Source organism: Natrix helvetica (assembly GCF_964273705.1).
Source record: "Natrix helvetica genome assembly, chromosome: 5".
In the NCBI taxonomy this organism is placed as follows: domain Eukaryota; kingdom Metazoa; phylum Chordata; class Lepidosauria; order Squamata; family Natricidae; genus Natrix; species Natrix helvetica.
The window spans coordinates 46,404,962-46,423,920 of record NC_138551.1 but is presented as its reverse complement, the minus strand read 5'-3'; the positions used below and the strand labels follow the sequence as shown (position 1 = coordinate 46,423,920).

The 18,959-nt window shown below is 44.5% G+C and overlaps 2 protein-coding genes across 4 annotated transcripts in view; both read right to left on the bottom strand.

The window, feature by feature from the left end:
* Positions 1-18,959, bottom strand: part of AIRE (autoimmune regulator) — a 178,411-nt gene that overhangs the window by 8,325 nt on the left and 151,127 nt on the right. The window lies entirely within an intron of this gene.
* Positions 1-18,959, bottom strand: part of GIGYF2 (GRB10 interacting GYF protein 2) — a 107,784-nt gene that overhangs the window by 11,530 nt on the left and 77,295 nt on the right. For 2 of the 3 annotated variants that reach the window (XM_081955312.1, XM_081955310.1), the window contains 8 exons: positions 18,404-18,570; positions 13,733-13,824; positions 12,049-12,156; positions 10,500-10,594; positions 6,047-6,147; positions 5,259-5,417; positions 2,204-2,362; positions 1,356-1,589 (listed from right to left, as the gene is read on the bottom strand). In XM_081955312.1, coding sequence (XP_081811438.1) covers positions 1,356-1,589; positions 2,204-2,362; positions 5,259-5,417; positions 6,047-6,147; positions 10,500-10,594; positions 12,049-12,156; positions 13,733-13,824; positions 18,404-18,570 — 1,115 coding nt within the window. The remainder of the gene's footprint in view (positions 1-1,355; positions 1,590-2,203; positions 2,363-5,258; positions 5,418-6,046; positions 6,148-10,499; positions 10,595-12,048; positions 12,157-13,732; positions 13,825-18,403; positions 18,571-18,959) is intronic. The other variant, XM_081955311.1, reaches the window with a different exon arrangement.

Genomic DNA, 18,959 nt, shown 5'->3' with positions numbered 1-18,959 from the left:
CCCCGTGGAGCGGGCGCGCAATTTGGGCGTCCTCCTGGATGCCCGGCTGTCCATGGATGACCATGTGACAGCCGTGGCAAGGGGGGCGTTCCACCAGGTTCGCCTGGTGCGCCAATTGCGCCCCCTACTGGACCGGGATGCCTTGCGCACAGTCACTCATGCGCTGGTGACGTCTCGCTTGGACTACTGTAACGCTCTCTACATGGGGCTTCCCTTGAAATGCACCCGGAGGCTTCAGTTGGTCCAGAATGCAGCCGCGCGGGTAATTATGGGGAGTACTAGGTACTCCCATGTGACACCGCTCCTGCGCGAGCTGCACTGGCTTCCTGTGGTCTATCGGGTGCGTTTCAAGGTTTTGATAACTATCTTTAAAGCGCTCCATGGCTTAGGACCTAGTTACTTGCGGGATCGTATTCTGCCCCATACATCCCTGCGACCAATTCGCTCGCACAGAGAGGGGCTCCTCCAGGTGCCGTCCGCTAGACAATGTCGTGGGGCGGCGCCTAGGAGTAGAGCCTTCTCTGTGGCGGGCCCAGCCCTGTGGAATGACCTCCCCCCGGATATTAGGAATACCTCTGACCTCCGCTCCTTCCGTATTAAGCTTAAGACCCACCTATTCCAAGCAGCTGGCCTGGCTCAACTTTGATCTAACCATATCGCTCCTGACGGGTTTTTAACCGGGTATTTTAATTATATTTAATTTCTAGGGGTTTTATATTTTGTATTTTAATTGTTTTTATCAATCGACCTCCTCCTTGTGTATGTCTCAGTGTATGTTTTTGCTTTATGTTTGTTTTGTTTACATATTTATTTCGTATGTTTTGTTGTACGCCGCCCCGAGTCCTTCGGGAGAGGGTGCGGCTAAGAAATAAATATATTATTATTATTATTATTATGCTGTGGTTGCAAATATAGGCAAGCTGCCAAATGTCTGAATTTTGATCAAATGACCGTGGGGTGGCTGCCATAGCTAACTTCTAAAGTGCCTTTGTAACTAAGCTCACTAAAGGAATGGTCATTAAACCAGGACTACCTGCACCCTCTCAGAGTTCTAGATTTAGAACTAACTCATGGTGCTTGACAAATGTAAAAAAAATTGTTTAGGGAGCAAAGAAATAATACCATGGGCTTCCTTTGGAGCTCAAAAGAGGGCTTATTCTCTGTCTACCGGAAACACAGAAGGCAAACAGGTTGCTCATTGAAATACGAGATATACTTATTCTGATCTGAAGTTAAAAACGGCAACAATCGTACGGGTTTTGCAGAATTAACAGGATGAATCTCTAGTCTTGTTATGAGCATAATTCATATTCATTTGATAACAATACAAAAGTTACACTGAGAAGAATTGGTACCTTCATCTGTGCGAGTTGCTGCTGCTGCTGTTGCTGCTGCAATCGACGCAAAGCTTCCTGCTGCTGCTGCCTCAGCCTCATAATTTCCTTCTGGCGTTGGAGTTCCAGCTCTTTCCGCTTCCGTTCTTCCTCTTCTTGCCGCTGCTGAGCTGCTTCTTCTTCCATGCGCAGTCGGTTTTCTTCTATCTGACGCTTGGCCTCTTCTTCACGTGCCCATTTGGCAGCCTCCTCTTCCTTTGCAGGTCAGAAAAAAACAAACAAATCCTCTAAAGTTCTAGATTAAAATGTTTACTTTCAAAGCAATTCTACAGACACGTAGGTATTCTCTGCTTTAAATAATGCTCCAAAACGTAACTATTGGGTAGAATAGAACTAACTTCAAATAATTCAACTAAACTAAAATTCAAAAATGCATTACACCCTAGTGTATTTATATATTAGTTATATAACTTCATCCATCTATCCCCAACTGGGTGACTTAAATGCAAAAACAGATACAACTTCTGAAAAAAACAGATAAACAAAAAGTAAACATGATAGTACATGTAACAGGGAAAAAAGAAACACACTCGAACTAAACAAAAACAACACTACCCCAGCGTTGGGAAAACAGCTTTTCAAAGTTCATTTAAAAACTTCTTCAGTCGAGGTAGTTTCTTCATTTATCAATTTTGAATTGCTAAAAATCTTGTGTTTAATCAATAACGATCTCTTTTCTGTTTCATCTATAATGACCTGTTAAAAATATAATAATTACTGGGGAGGAAAAATGCAATATCTATTGCCATGAAGGCAGCAGAGATTATCAGGTCTACTCATTCTGAACAGATCAGCATCTTTCTCTTCACCTGTTTGCGAAGCAACTCTTCTTGCTGCCGTCTTTCCTCTTCTTCTCTTCTCCTTTCTTCCAACCTTCTAAGTGCTTCTTCCTGTTGTTGCCGTTCCTCTTCTTCTCTCTGCCTCCTTAGTGCAATTTCTTGTTCCCGTTGTCTCCTGAGAGCTTCCTCCTTACACAAAAAGAAAAGTTAGACTGCACCATTAGTACCTACTGTGTTTCCCTGAAAATACGACATGTCCTAATAATAAGGCCATGCCACATTTTTCTGGTGGGCAAAAATATAAGCCCTCCTCCATAAATAAGCCCCCTGGACAACCCCCCACCTCCAACCAGGCAGAGCGCCGCTCACCAACCTAGTGGTATCCTGAAGGTGCCAAGCCGCGGGAACCGGGGGGGGGCAAAGGTGATCGCGTTGCTTGGTGCCTTCAGGATACCGCTAGGTTGGTGAGCAGCGCTGTGCCCAGCTGAAGAGGGGGGTTGCCAGGAGGGCTGGCAACCTATGAGAGGGCTCCCAAAGAGCTGGACACAGCAACCACCCGTCAAACCCCCTTTCCAGCCGTGCAAAGCGCCATTCACTGACCTAGGGGTATCACCAAGCCGCGTGAGTGCTTGTTCGCCACTGCCCTGCTCCTGCGGCTTGGCCCCTTTGAAATGCCAGTGAATGGCGCTCTGCACGGCTGGAGAAGGGAGTTGCGCGAGTGGCTGTTCCGCTCCCACTCGCGCGCCTCCCAGCCTCACGATGCCCTGGTCCAGCTCTCCCGGCAGAGCCAGGGCACCTCCGCCGCCGCCATCCCAGCATGGCTTTTTCGGCAGCTTCCAAACTGACTCTTCTGGCAGTGGCACTCTGGGCGTATGCTCTATGGTTGTGGGCTGGCTTTCGGCAAAGCATACAACCATAGAGCGTACGCCCAGAGCGACCACTGCTGGAAGACTTGGTTTGGAAGCCGCCAAAAAAGCCATGCTGGGATGGCGGTGGTGGCAGCAGCGGAAGTGCCCTTTGGGAGACCGCTCGCAAGAGAATAGCCTCCCGGCAACCCCAAAACAATAAACCCTCCCCTCATAATAAGGTCCAAGCCATATTTTGTTTGTAAATAAAAGATAAGACCCTGTCTTATTTTCGGGGAAACACAGTAGTAAGACTGTATAGCCATGTCTCTCTATTTGTAACATAATCATCCTTAATGATGATTATATACTTGAAAGTATAAGACATCCTCCTAATCTAGTTGCTCATAGTCAAAACTGAAGTGAGAAATCTCAACTACTAAAAAGCTGGTAGCATCCTGAAAACAATGTGTTGTTATACATCTTTTATTGATTGGATAAAGGCTGTGCTTGGAGTGATGCAGTACAGCTAGTAAGTTATTCTCAGCACTGATGCTGATTAAAGCTTTCCTTCCATGGTTAATAGCAACTTAGAATAACTCTAGCACATGAGGAAGAAAATTATCCTTCTTCTTTTCTGTCAGTTCTGTCCTCTTGCCAATGAAAAATAAAACAATTTAAATTTAGTAACAAGGAACCACCAAGAACGCTCCCTCCAACACAAGCCACTAGTAAAAACACTGATAGCACTGATAATGTTACCTAGTTTGGTAATGAAACGTCTGCAAGAAAACCACCAAGCTCAAAGAGCATCAAGGACCCCACACATTTATTTAGCTTCATTTCTTTTTTAGCCCCCTAAAGATTATTTGTGCATTCTTTATTTAAAATTTACAAGCAACACGAGGAGGTAAAATTACTATTCAAAAATTATTTTTTTCTTGTAAATTCGTATACATAATTCGTATACTGGCACAGATTCTGCGGGTTGTTTTCTTGCTGCACAAAATGTTTCAACCAGAAAGCTCCTTGGCTCCTTCCAAATGAAGCACTATGGATGGAGGAACTGATGAATAGAAGTACAGTGTGTTTTCTTTGACCATTGCTGTTCATGTCATTCAAGCATTTTTAAAAAAATGTAAGCTAGCAAATTTTATTGGCATCATCTGAAATCTCTGTCTGCCTTTTGGAAAGAGAAAACCTTGTAACTATCAAGTAATTATTACATGCAGAGTAGAAATAAACAGACTACAATATTTTTTTTCAGGAAATTATGTTATAGTTTTAAAAATACAAACAGAAGATAATTGGAATGTTGGTTAAATTATTGCTTTTAAATATTTGGATGTTTTCCCATTTAATACGTATTTCTCCTTTTTTGAAACTATAGAAATAGCATTTAGATTTATATACCACCCCATGGTGCTTTATTAGCACTCTCTGGGTGGTTTACAAGGTCAGCATTCTTTGCATATTGCTCCCAACAATCTGGGATCTCATTTTATCAACTTCCGAAGGATGGCAGGTTGAGTCAATCTTGAGCCCTGTCAGGATCAAACTCCATGCTATGGGCAGAGTTTTGTTGCAATACTACACTTAATCACTGCCCTAGTATGAAACATATTTTTATTTATCTGATTTCTATAGCCACCCATCTCAATAAGTGACTCTGAGCAGCATAATCATAAAAATGATTAAAACCATACAAATAAATATGTACGGCTGCTGAGTAAAGTTACCACCGTAGATGTATGGATGTTAATATGGTCAAGAAATGAGGCCCCTAATACATGTCTGGCTCCAGGCCTGGGGACATCGTTAGGTCATCCCGGCCTTATGAAAAGCCACATTCTTGGTCATCATAATTCTGAAGACAGGATGTTCAAGAGGGCAGGGGCTATAGCAGAGAAGGCACACTTGCTGGTGCTTGCAAGCCAATTCTGTCTACTTCATCGAAGTCAGTTAAATCTACAAAATCATGCTTCAAGCACCTCAATCAATCTTGCTCGGTCAGGTTCAATTCTGAGTGAATCTGAACATCTTTATCTGACAGACAGTTACAATATTCTTCAGAGCGGCCCTGAAGATATTCCTATGGCTTTACTGATATAAGGTAGAAAAGTGTAAGAATAAAATTAAATTCTACAATGTTTCTTTCTTACACACAGGCACAATACTGGAAAAATGGCATCTTTTTTAAACATGGCAATAATAATAATTGAACATATTTGAATTGTCACCTGCTTCCTACGAGCTAACTCCTCTTCTTCTCTTCTTTTTCTTTCTTCCTCTTGTCTCCTAATTAGTTCTTCCTGTTGCCTCCGGAGCTCCTCCTGCCTCTTACGCTCTTCTTCTTCTCTTTTGGCCCTTAATTCAGCTTCCCTCCGTTCCTGCTCTAGCTAAAATTTAAGAGCAATACTGGAAATATGACAATAGAATTATCTCTATAAATAACTGCATGATTCTTGCTAGTATATGATTTTGCCTTCGCACCTTTCCCTACAAGTATAGTGAATGCCTTACCAGTATTTTGTCTTCATAATGTGCTAAAACAGTATCTGCTCCAGAATTAACTATTCTTTATTTAATGTCCAACCAAGACAACAGATAGATCATCGAACAAATCAACCCAGAGTTCTCGTTCAAGGCACAAATGACCAAGTTCAAATTATCCTACTTTGGACACATAATGTGACGATCTAATTCTCCCATAAAAGCTCTGATTCTGGGAAAGGTGGAAAGAAAGAGAAGACAACCAGAACAAGGTGGATGTGGTTATCAATGCACCACTGAAAGAGCTGAAGGACCAAGTTAGGATAGATTGTCATGGAGAAAATCTATCTATGTGATTTCTAAGAGTCAACTCCAATTTGATAGCACATAGTTAATCAACCAATTGTAAAATATTGCACTCTGATTATGGCAAATAGCATCTGCCACATCACAGTAAACTGCTATAAAAAGATAAATTAGAGGTTGAAGTAAAAACAATTTCACCCCATATAGTAAAAGATACACTGCTCCTTACCTTTGCAACTTTGGCCTTTTCAAGCTGCTGTAACTGTTCTAAAGCTGGTCCCTGAGCTGCAGTATCGATTGGGAGATCCCAGACACTACTTCCTTCCCAGACTTCAAAGCAAACAGAGAAGAAATAGAGATTGCAGATGTGTAATGTATATAACTCAAGTCTATAAAAATAACAAATATTTAAATTGGGAATAAGCCTAAGTTAGTACCAGTAGTACCATGTTTCCCCGAAAATAAGCCACGCCCTGCTAATAAGCCCAATCGGGCTTTTCAGAGCATGCGCCACAATACGCCCTCCCCTGAAAATAAGCCCGCCCCCAGTCCCCGGCATTAACACTGTACCACCTACCGGTACAGCTTCCGGGGCAAAAAGAGGGCTCGCCGCAAAAACAGCAGCAGGCCAGCAATGTGATCACCCCCTCCTGCCTGTTCCTTCTCATGCAAAAAAACACCGCCAACCCCAATGGCAAAGGCAGCCTGCCTGGTTCCCTTCCTCACGTTCCTCGCCATTGTGCTCAGGGAAGCGGCTGGTGAAAAAAAAAAACTTCTCGCGAGTTCAATCAAACATCTTGAAATCGCGAGAAGGTGTTTTTTTTTTACCAGGGGCTTCCCTGAATATAATGTCGAGGAATGCAACAAAGCTAGAAAGGTAGGAGGCACGCCCCGTGGCACAACACCGCCCACTTTGCCCCAATGGTAAAGGCAGCCTGCCTGGTTCCTTTCCCCGCCGTCCCTTTAACGAGGGGCGGCAGGTGGGGTGGGTGGGAGAAGCGAGGCACGCCTCCTACCTTTCCAGCTCCGTCGTGTTCTTCGCCCTTTCGCCGATTGAATCCCCTTGTAAAAAAATCTCATTAGTTCAACTCGCGAGATCTTTTTTTACAAGGGGATTCAATGGGCGAAAGGGCAAGGAACGTGACGAAGCTGGAAAGATAAGAGGTGTACCTCACAGCCCAACACTGCCCACCTCGCCCCAATGATAAAGGCAGCCTGGCTGGTTCCCTCTCCTGCCGTCCCTTTAGTGAGGGGGGAGAGGTGGGGGGGAGAAGCGAGACGCATGTCCTAGCGCTACCAGAGACTGACAGCTCCGTCGCGTTCCTCGCACTTTCGCTCACAAAATCCCCTTGTTAAAAAAACCTTGCGAGTTGAACTAATGAGATTTTTTTACAAGGGGATTCAATGAACGAAAGGGCGAGGAACGCAACAGAGCTGTCAGTCTCTGGTAGCGCTAGGACACGCGTCTCGCTTCTCCCCCCCCCACACCTCTCCCCCCTCACTAAAGGGATGGTGGGGAAGGGAACCAGCCAGGCTGCCTTTATCATTGGGGCGAGGTGGGCGGTGTTGGGCTGTGAGGTACACCTCTTATCTTTCCAGCTTCGTCACGTTCCTTGCCCTTTCGCCCATTGAATCCCCTTGTAGGAAAACCTCGTGAGTTGAACTAATGAGTTTTTTTTTACAAGGGGATTCAATGGGCGAAAGGGCGAGGAACGCGATGAAGCTGGAAAGAGGTGCGCATCGCAGCCCAACACTGCCCACCTCGCCCCAATGATAAAGGCAGCCTGGCTGGTTCCCTCTCCTGCCGTCCCTTTAGTGAGGGGGGAGAGGTGGGGGGGGAGAAGCGAGACGCGTGTCCTAGCGCTACCAGAGACTAAAAGCTCCGTCGCGTTCCTCGCCCTTTCGCTCATTGAATCCCCTTGTAAAAATAATCTTGCGAGTTGAACTCATGAGGCTTTTTTTACAAGGGGATTCAATCGGCGAAAGGGCGAGGAACGGAACGGAGCTGGAAAGTTAAGAGGCATGCTTCGCTTCTCCCCCGCCCACCTGCCACCCCTCGTTAAAGGGATGGCGGGGAAGGGAACTAGGCAGGCTGCCTTTACCATTGGGGCGAGGTGGGTGGTGTTGGGCCGCGAGGCGTGCCTCTTACCTTTCCAGCTCTGTCGCGTTCCTCGCCACTGTATTCAGGGAAGCCCCTGGTAAAAAAAAAACCTCGCGATTTCAAGATGTTTGATTGAACTCGCGAGAAGTTTTTTTTTTTTAACCAGCCACTTCCCTGAGCACAATGGCGAGGAACGCGACGCAGCTGGAAAGGTAAAAGGCGCGCCTTGCTTCTCACCTGCCCCAGAAATAATAAGCCTTCCCCTATAATAAGCCCAAGGCCATATTTCGTGGGGCAAAAGAAAATAAGCCCCTGTCTTATTTTCGGGGAAACACGGTAGTACATTCTCTAGGCAATTAATTGAATTTACAGTTCATAGCTTTGGCAAATTCTTATATTGGAAACCTTTTTATGTTCCTAAGGATTGTAGTCCTATGTAGTCTAAAGATATGGGAAATAAAATCCAGCTGGATTTCTCAAGGAAAAAATGTAGAAAGGGCTTATTGTTGAGAAGAATGCTGAGACAATGGTATAAATGGTATAATCAGTAACATTAAAAATGCAGAAGAAATCAAATCAAAATAAATATTTAGAAAGCATTTTATATTAAAAGAGACATATTAAGGCCAATAAGCTGAACAGCTGATTCAGTAACATTCACTTCCTTACTTTAAACTATTTAAGATCTTATTTATATAAATCAAAGACAGCATTATGTTAACTACCGTACTTTTCGGAATATAAGACACACTGGAGTATAAGACGCACCAAGATTTTGAAGAGGTAAATTTTTTCAAAAATTTTTGCCCTCCCCGGCCACCCCGAGCACTCTGCAGGCCTCCCAAATCCTCTGAAAACTGAGGCATGGAGAGAGTTTGGGAGGCCTGCAAAGTGCTTCTGGGGACCAGGGAGGGCAAAAACGCGATGTGTGGGGGCTTGATCATCCTAAAGGGTAAAGCTTTTATCAATCTCAAATCCGCTTTTCTCTACCCCTCCCCAGGGCAGGGCAGGACTAAACATATCTCTCTGCACTTTATTCCCCCCCCCCTTCTCTCTGACCGGTGACCACGCAGAGCTGCTTGGCCCAAGGAGCGGCAGTCGGCTCGCTTCTTCTCTTCAGTGAGGAAAGACACTTGAGGGCTGCCGAACCACCACTGATGCGCCCGACCGGGAACGGCCTATTGGGCGAGGAGGGATTGGGAATCCCTTTCATTTGGATAATGGTTCCTCGTGGTGGTCCCCGAGCCACAAAAGGGAAGCCCAAAGAAGACGACCTGGCAAGGCTGCCTCCTTGAACAACTGGGCTTGTTCACAGCCCTCTTCGCAACCCCGCTTTCTTAATCTTGGTGGGGGTGGAGGAGAGAAGAGGAACAGATTGGGAAGTTAAAAACCTGGAATGGGGTACAATCAAGCTCCTGAGATCGCTTCTCTGTCACCCCAAAACGCTGTTACTGCGATCTCTGCCACCTGGAACTGCCCAAGGGGCAGGTGAAGTGGGCTCTGCAGAGATCACTGTAACAGCATTTTTGGGTGGCAGCACAGGGATCCAAAGCCAAAGCCTTTAAATCAAGCTTGATTGAACCCCATTCCAGATGTTTAACTTCCCAATCTAGCATCCAGAGAAATCTAGCATCTCTGAGGCACCTCTCATGTGCGGAGGAGGAGGAGGGCGGCATATACAAAAGCCTCTGAGTAACTGGGAAAGAAAGCCGTGCTTTTCGAGCGGCGATTTTCGGCAGGTTCCAAACGTGGCTTTCTTTCAAAGCTTGATTCAAAGCCTTTTTTTAACTCCTGAGCTAAGCCTCCTGAGTTGTGCTTCCTGAGCTGTGGGAAGCGGCTGCCAGCAATGCCCTCAGGGCGATAAAGTTGCGAGTGGAAAAGGCTCAACCCCCCTAGGAGCCGCCAAGCCCTTGCTGGTCTACTGAGATCCGTGAGGATCGTGGAGGAAAGCATTTTCAGGTGGCAGATCCCCTCCCTGATTCCAAAAAGGGTGCCTGCGGAAGGTGCTGCCACCTGAAAGCTCTTTCTTCCATGATCCTCACGTTTCAGGTGGTGGATCTGGCCAGGGGAAAAGAGAAGGTGCATCAGTGGTGGGAGGAGCCTCAGCGGGTGTCAGAGGAACGGCAAGCATTTGACGGCTCCTGGGGGGCCTTCAAAAGGCTTTCAATGCAATTCCCTGGGATCCCCGCTGCCTGGAACCACCCGAAAATTCGACGCGTGGACCAGGTAGGCAGGGCTACATTTGGAGTATAAGACGCACCCAGATTTTTACCCTCTTTTGTGGGGTAAAAAGGTGCGTCTTATACTCTGTAAGTATTTTACTCTTTAAAATACGGTAAGTAACTTCTAAGAGCACAGAATATCTCAATAACAATTATAGTTTATTATACCCAAATCCCACAAATCATTGGTTCATAACTACTTAAAATAATGGTTGCAGATCATGGCTTGCTATGAATTTCAAACCACAGCTTTGGAACTTATGTTACTTGCAATGTCACTGAAACGTTGGTTTTATAAATAATTTTAATATTCCATCTAAATGCAGCCAATATAAACACATTCAAAAACTGTTTCCTACCAGTAGTTTGTGGAGCAGTTGATTGAAGTTCCCAAATTGAACTAGTGTCTGACATTGACCTTGTTACAGGTGGCACCATGTTCTGTTCAACTTTTCTATAACATAAAGACGGAGAGTAAATACACTCTCTCAAGATAAAAGTTATCTTGTTTTTAATACATTTGTTTTTTTTTTCCTTCCAAAAAGCCAGTTTTAAGGTAGTATTGTACTTCTCTGCATTTTCCAGGCTTGAGCAAAATCTAGAAGTTTCCTAAAAATGTTGAATACTATCAGCTGGAAATTAAGTACAGTCTGCATTATTGAAAATAAATATATTGCAGGAAGATACAAATTAATAAATATATAAATGGTCCTCCAAATCCCAGATTTCTAGTACAGATTTCTAGTCAGGTAGTCCTCAACTTACGACCAGCCACTTAGTGAAAGTCAAAAAGACTGAAAATGGGATTTACAACAGTTTAGTGATTACAATTTATTGGTTTACTTTTGTTTTCCAGCAAAAACTTCCCCACAGTGAACAATGAATTTGCTTAACAGCAGCAGAGTTTGCTTAACAACCAGAATAAAAAAAGTTTATAAAATCAGATCCAGTCATATGGTGACCTGCTTTATAACCATCATAGCTGTAATTGCAGGTTCTATTATTTATTTATTTATTTATTTATTTTATTGAACTTATTAGTCGCCCCCTCTCCCCACAGGGACTCGGGGCGACGTACAGAGCAATAATCAAGATAGCACCATAAAATCGTGCAGAGGAGGTAAAAACAAGTCCATAAATAAGCATACTTACAAAGTTTAAAACCCCAAAAATATTAAAAACAAAATTTCCCATTGTAAAATGACCTGGGGTGGCAAGATAGTAACGTTATGCCAGGCCGGCTTGACAAAACAGGTAGGTCTTCAGCTTCATACGGAAGGAGCGAAGATCGGTTGTTGTCCGGATGTCTGGGGGGAGGTCATTCCAAAGGGTAGGGCCCACCACAGAGAAGGCCCTACTCCTGGGCACCGTCCCCAGGCACTCTCTAGAGGACGGCACCCGGAGTAGCCCCTCCCTGTGTGAGCGAGTGGGTCGCAGGGATGTATGGGGCAGGACGCGATCCCGCAGGTAACTAGGCCCTGTGCCATGGAGCGCTTTGAAGATGGTAACCAGTACCTTGAAGCGCACCCGGTAGGCCACAGGAATAACTTGAGGACTACCTGTAAGATTTTCAAGAAGAATCTTGAAAGTACATGTTATTCTGTGATTTTATTCTGCAGAGGCTTCAGTGGAATGAGGACATGATATTCAGGAAGATCCCTTACCACAGCCCTCTGAACACCGGAATATGAATTCGTGAGAGAAAAGGAATCCCAGGAAATTCTACCCATCCCCTTCAGTGGACAAAATTCTCTGCTGGATCAATAAGCATTCCTTCAATAATATGATACATTGGTAACATACAATGTAAATAATGTAAAGCACGAATGAGACAGATGGTTGCATGCAAATAAAGAGGTGTATTTGTCAGAGAAAACACATCAGTGGCCTTAGAACCGGAATATTTACCTCATTTTAAGTGCCTGGAATTGTTGCAAAAGGAGAGCCAGCTGCTGCTGCTGCTGAGATGAGACAGCTGCTTTTTGCTGTTGTGCCATCACCTGTGCATATTGTTGTCTTCAAAAGGAAATGCAAAAATGTCATTCTGACTTACAAAATCATTTTTAAAACTTCATTAATACATGTACATATAACACACACACACATCTGATTCTGGAAAAACACAATGGTCTGACTATGTGTATACATAAGCTACAGAAGCTAGTATTTCTTCATCTCCCCTTTGCAGCCCTTAGAGAATCAAGAAAATCCTGATATATGCTATGGAGTATTGGGATGGAAGTCACGTTAACTGGTACTTTAAAACAAAAAATACTAAATTAATGGGAAGACTAATATCAGATCACAGAACTATATTGGAGCTTTGAAATATTCTGATGTTTTCTTTTATTTGCCATGTATTTTATCCCATTTCTTTATCATCATCTTTATATTTCACTTTCTGAAAAGATATACTTAAAAGAAGAAAACATTTAATTTATTACAAAAGTTCAAGATGACTCTCCTCTATGTTAGTTATCTATTTTTTAAAATTTGTATTATGTATAACATATTGCACTGTATTCTTCAGTGTAAATAAAGTTTTTAAAAATGAGGTCTAAGTCATATGAACTGCGATTCCCAATTTTTCTAATAAAATAAGAGCAATTAAAAATTGATGTGGATGAATATAGATATTTAACTGATATCACTCCAGACCTCTAATAGCAGAACTAATGGCAGAAAAAAACTTAGTAGTCCATTAAACCTACCCTTTGAGTTTGTTTTTTGTTTTCTTTTTAATTAATTAATCTATCCATTATTTTTAATTATTATTTTTATATTTTATTCATTTTTATTTTACATTTTTGTTGGAGGATGGACATGTGTGTATCCAAAACACATTTAAACTCAGTTACTGATGACTGCTAGAAATTGGTTCCAAGCTTCCAATTCTTTTTCTGTGAAGAAATATTTTCTAACATCACTTTTGAACTTCCCTCCTGTTTGAGGTTTGCCCTCATGTTCTTAATTTTTGCTTAATATTGAAAATACTGCCTTCTAGAACCTTATTCGTACCCTTAATATATTTAAAGGTTTCAATTATGTCAGCCCTTTTCTTCTCTCCTCCACCTTGTACATACTCAGTTCCTCCTGCTCTCCTGATGTCTTTTGTTCCTCAGATCTTGCACCATTTTTATTGCCCATCTCTGGACTCAATCAGTCTTATCAACATCTTTTTTAAAGTAAGGTCTACGGAACTGATACAGTATTCCAAATGGACTTTGACTAAATCCCTACATAGAATTAGAACCTCCTTTTTCCTTCTGGTGATGGATGCAACCCAGAATTGTATTTGCCTTCACAGCTGCATGGCCAGAATATTTGCTCATTTTGCAATCAGCTGCTACGGGCACACCTAAATTCTTTCCTTCCATTGCTCTGTACCCCCAATATTGTACCCTACCAAAGGATTTCTTTTTCGCTAAATGTAAATGACCATACATTTTGAAACAGTGAACTGCAGTTTCCACGTTTTTGACCAATTTTCCAACAATTGTTTTCCGTGTTACGAATACCCCCAGAAACATCAAATCTATTTACCCACCTTTGAGTCATCGGCAAAAAACCCATAGACTTTCAATAGACTTACTGTAACAAAAATTGCTGGTACTGGAGATGCTGCATTTGATACATGGCGGTAAATTCCTGTTGTCTAGTCAGACGTTCTTGGTCCAACTCACCCTGAGGGTGTAAACAAATCAGTTACCAAACTTGGAGGAAACTGTACCACTTGTTTGATCACAAGGTAATCACTTAATGACCAATCGTTCAGTGACCATTCAAAGTTGCAACAACTCTGAATGGATAGCATATTTGACTGGTCTCTAAAACTATGGCTTTTGCAGCATCTGGTCTGCAGAGGGACTTAAATTCTCTTCCCCCACTTATCTCTCCCCATCTCAGCCCTTTTAGCCTCCCTGCAGAGTGGCTCTTCTCAGTGGCAGCAGACCCTGAAGTAGAAGCCTGGGGTCTTCAGTGATCTCAGTTGGCCTCCACTGATCTATTTCAGCACCATTACCATCAAAGCATGGCAACTCCAACTCCACACCATGGCCAACCAGCCCAACATCCACAATGTAAAGACCCAACTGCTTCCGCCACCCTGCTATGCCCAACTGACTCTCCTATTGCTGATGAGATGTACCTAGCCTGGGCCTATGCAAAGCAGCTGCCAATCATGCCAGGCATTTTCCCCCCAAGGCCATTTACATCATTATAACAATGCTTCAGAAAGCATTACGAGAAAGCTGCATCCGCTGTTCTCGCAAAGCTTCAGAAAGCCTTCAGAAAGCTTCTGAAACATCACAAGAATGCTGCAAGAGAATTGAGAAGAAGGCCTGGCACAGTCAGCAGCTGCCTTGTATAGGGCCAGACCAGGCACACCTCATCAGTAGGAGGAATATGGCCAAGGTCAGCTGAGTGTGGCAGGACCTGCAAAGCACAGGGCAGTGGGATGGCTAGGATGTTGTGCTGTAGTGGCTGCCATGGCATGGAGATTGAGATGGTACTCCTCAGCAGTGGCAGGAGAGCTGGTGCTGAAGTAGAAGCCCAATGGGTGGGCTGCTAAGACTGCTGAAAAGTGTGGGCTTCTATTTGAGCCCCAGCACCACTATTGTTTGTGGCAGCCAAAAGAGATTGTGGGGGGGAGGGGGGAGAGAAATAGTCAGATGAGAAGAGTTCAAGGGGAGGTGATCCCTTGCCTTACAGGCACTAAGATAGCAATAGAAATTCTCATCCAATTACTGTTGTGACCTGTGAACTATTACGTATTTCATGGAAAAGGAAGGCTCAACATTAGTTCATTTTCTGTGTATATATGTGCCACATGTAAAACGATAAAGACAATCACAGATAAACAAAACAACAGTTCTACAATGGCAACTAAAATTCTGCAAGTAGAACTCAATTGTGCACGATATATATTAAGCAATTTAAATAAATATGCAAATATATTTGCTATGATATCTGATTTAGATTAATGCAATGTTAGAGCATTGGGACTTAATCTTGAACAGCATTCTCTAAAATCTGGTAGCCAAGTTGTTCAGTAATTCACACTTTACTGGAAATACACTTTCTCTTATCAAGAACTGCTAATTTGTTTTTGGGCACAAGCCACTTTTCTCAAATATTTGCTCATTTCAAAAGATCTGCTTCAGATGGACTTTTTGAACATTTAAAGTAAGGTTACATTGGTAGGAATAAAAGAAAGATATTTTCTGTTGTGCCACAACTGTTTAACTTTTCCATTAATAGCATGGATCGACTTTATTTTCAAATGAATTGTTAAAGCAATTTGGTTCTATGTTTTTATGAGATGTATGTGATTGTTTTACTAAACAATTTCTCTTTTTAAAAATATTGCTGCATGTGAAAAAACAAAGTTTCATATATAAGTTTACTCAGCAATACTTTTTGAACCCATAGCCAATTCAGCAATACTTCTATAAAAAATAGGAATATAAAATAAATATAAAATTAGTTTATTCAATGAAAAGTAGAAGAAAATGTAAATTATACCAAGAAAACTACACTGATATAGTAACATAGTCACCAGAAATTATCAGATAAAGTGACATATCTGAGCCCAGGTAGGCTGCATATGCAAAATTATCCCGATATCCCCTTCCTGCAAATTGACAAGGGCCATTATAGCTCATAAAGCTAGGAACACTGTAAAAATCTCAATGCTAAATGTTCAATTTCCAGCACAGGCATCTGAATCACATAAGATCTAATACCAACTGTAATCGTTGTGAGTATCTTATAAGTTCCCATATGGATAAAATCATATGTTGCCTTGTGTTTTTCAGGTAATATGTAAATCCATAAGAACATATACTGAAATAGTCTCTCCCCTACGGTGTGGAACCAATCTCTAGTATGAGGGCATGCTATAAGGGATCATTCCAGTTGGAGAGCTGAAATAAGAATGATATATATCAGCGATGGCGAACCTTTTTGAGCTCCCGTGCCAAAAGCGGGGGGAGCGCAGGGGGGTCGTACGCAGGCGTGCCATACCAATAATGCTATGTGCGCGACCCCCCATTGCGCATGCGCGCAAACACGCCCTGCGCATGCGTGTGACCCCTCCCTTTTGGCAAGCGATAGACCCGTTTTTCACCCTCCCCAGGCTCGAGAAGCTTTCAAGGAGCTTGAGGAGGGTGAAAACAGCCTCCCCCACCCTCCCGAGGCTCTTTGCTGTCTCTCGGACTGCACTGGGGGAGAAGCATTTGCAATTGGTGTCTGCCCCGCCCACCTCCCCCACGGCAGCTTCTCCTTCTTCTGGCTGCTCCAGCATCCCAACCAGAAGCAGCACTGTGACAGCCGCTGGGGGTGAGGGGGCGGCGGTGGCAAGCGTGGGCAAGGGTTTCCCTCCCTCCCCACACGAGCGGGCTGCTTGCACGGCTCTAGCCCGCGGCTCTAATAAAGATCTGCAGTCCGGAGCGCTGCTACTTCCAGCCGGGATATATTCTGCCAGACCCTTGGCGGCGTCTTTATGCGGGTAGCTCGCCTCCCTGCCAGCAGCTCATCCAGCGTCCCGGCTAGAAGCAGCAGCGCAACAGCTGCTGTTACCAGGGGCGAGGGGGGGGCGGTGGAGAGAACGGGCGACCACCGCCTCTTCATCCTCTCCCCAACAGCGGCTGTTACACTTCTGCTTCCAGCCGGGATGCTGGCGGAGGAGCTGCTGGCGGAGAGGTGAGCTACCCGCATAAAGACACCACCGAGGGTCTGGCAGAATATATCCCGGCTGGAAGAAGCAGCGCAACAGCAAAGGAGTAGCGATGGCAAGGACGGGCGGTCCCAGGCGTCCCCCCCCCACCTGAGCAGACTTCTTCAGAGCTCCAGCCTGCAGCTCTGATGAGGATCCGCGGTCCGGAGCGCTGCTGCTTCCAGCCGCGATATATTCTGCCAGATCCTCGGCGGCGACTTTATGCGGTTAGCTCGCCTTCCTGCCAGCAGCTCATCCAGTGTCCCAGCTGGAAGCAGCAGCACAACAGTTGCCGTTACCAGGGGCAAAGGGGTGGCGGTGGAGACAACGGGCGACCACCGCCCCTTCATCCTCTCCCCAACAGCGGCTGTTGCGCTTCTGCTTCCAGCCGGGATGCTGGCAGAGAGGAGAGCTACCCGCATAAAGACACCACCGAGGGTCTGGCAGAATATATCCTGGCTGGAAGAAGCAGCGCAACAGCAAAGGAGTAGCGATGGCAAGGACGGGCGGTCTCAGGCGTCCCTCCCTCCCCTCTCCCCCCGCCTGAGCAGACTTCTTCAGAGCTCCAGCCTGCAGCTCTGATGAGGATCCACGGTCTGGAGCGATGCCGCTTCCAGCTGGGATATATTCTGCCAGACCCTCGGCGGCGTCTTTATGCAGGTAGCTCACCTCCCCGCCAGCAGCTCCTCCACCAGCATCCTGGCTGGAAGCGGAAGCACAACAGCCGCTGTTGGGGAAGAGACAAAGGGGCGGCGGTCGCCCGTTCTCGCCACCGCCACCCCTTCGCCCCTGGTAACAGAGACTGTTGTGCTGCTGCTTCCAGCCGGTGGCTGCCCGGTTGCTTCTATGCAAGTAGCCCACTCAGGCAGGGGAGGGAAGGAAGCCCCGACCACAGCTCTACTAAGAAGCGATGGCCAGGAACCCCTCTCTGTGTCTTTGGGCACACGCGGCCGTTGCTCTTCCTGTTGCTGGTTTTTGGTGTGCATGCGTGCCAGGAACCAGATCACCAAATGGCCGTCACCCATGTGCACCCTGGAAACAAAAAGATCACGTTCCTAGCGTGCGCATGCGCACCGGGCGGCTCCACTTCTGCTTTCTGGCACGCCAATGCGTGTCAAGACCAGCTGGCTGCTGCACCCGAACCCGGAAGAGGAACTGGAGATGGCTCCGCGTGCCAGGAGAAATGGCTCTGCGTGCCACTTCCGGCACGCGTGCCATAGGTTCGCCATCACGGATATATATCATTCATTGATATCCATGGTAAAGTAATACCTGAAGCAATTTTACTTAAAAGCTTATTGAAAATAAGCTTTTGAAATTGAATTTCATTGAAAATCAATGAAAATGAAAGCTGACTCTGCCTTAATAGTAAGTACTATGCGTACAACTCTCTTGCTCCACACGAGGCTTTTCGCACCTCTCTCTTAAAAATAAACATGGAAAATTGAGGCAGTCTCCCTAAAGTTCACTGTAGTACAAAAATATATAAATAAATTCCTACAATTGTCTTGTCTTGTCCAATTGTTTTAATTCAGTATATGAAATTACCATATGCAGAGGTGATGCTGGCCCTGGAGTGAAAGGGACCCTGCCCCATATTTTCATGATGTCTCCAAGGGGCTGGAAGCTGTCATCACATGCTCTTTTCACCAATAACGACATTGTGAAGTATCCAGCTTGGAACCACTCTGTCATCTCCTGATTACTGAATGGACCTGCAAAATTACCCGCCAACATATATACAAAGTTGAAATCCACAGAAATAAGTGAGAAAGCATACAATCAATGTTGTACAAACAATCACAGATGCATGTAAATATATTAGGGATCATTTTAAATATTTTACCTATTTATTTATTGGTGCCCTTGAGTCAGCTTTGACTCATGATGACTTTCTGGACTACAAGTAATCTTTGACTTACAAATAGTTACTTAGTGACCATTCAAAGTCCTGACATATCAAGCTGGAGGGTGGGAGGAGAGAAGATACTTATGATCTGGATTTCATGGTCACATATTCCATCGTCATGTGACCGTATTTCAGATGCTTGGCCACTTACGTAATTACATTTTATGACAGTTTTGCCAAAAACCAGCATTACTT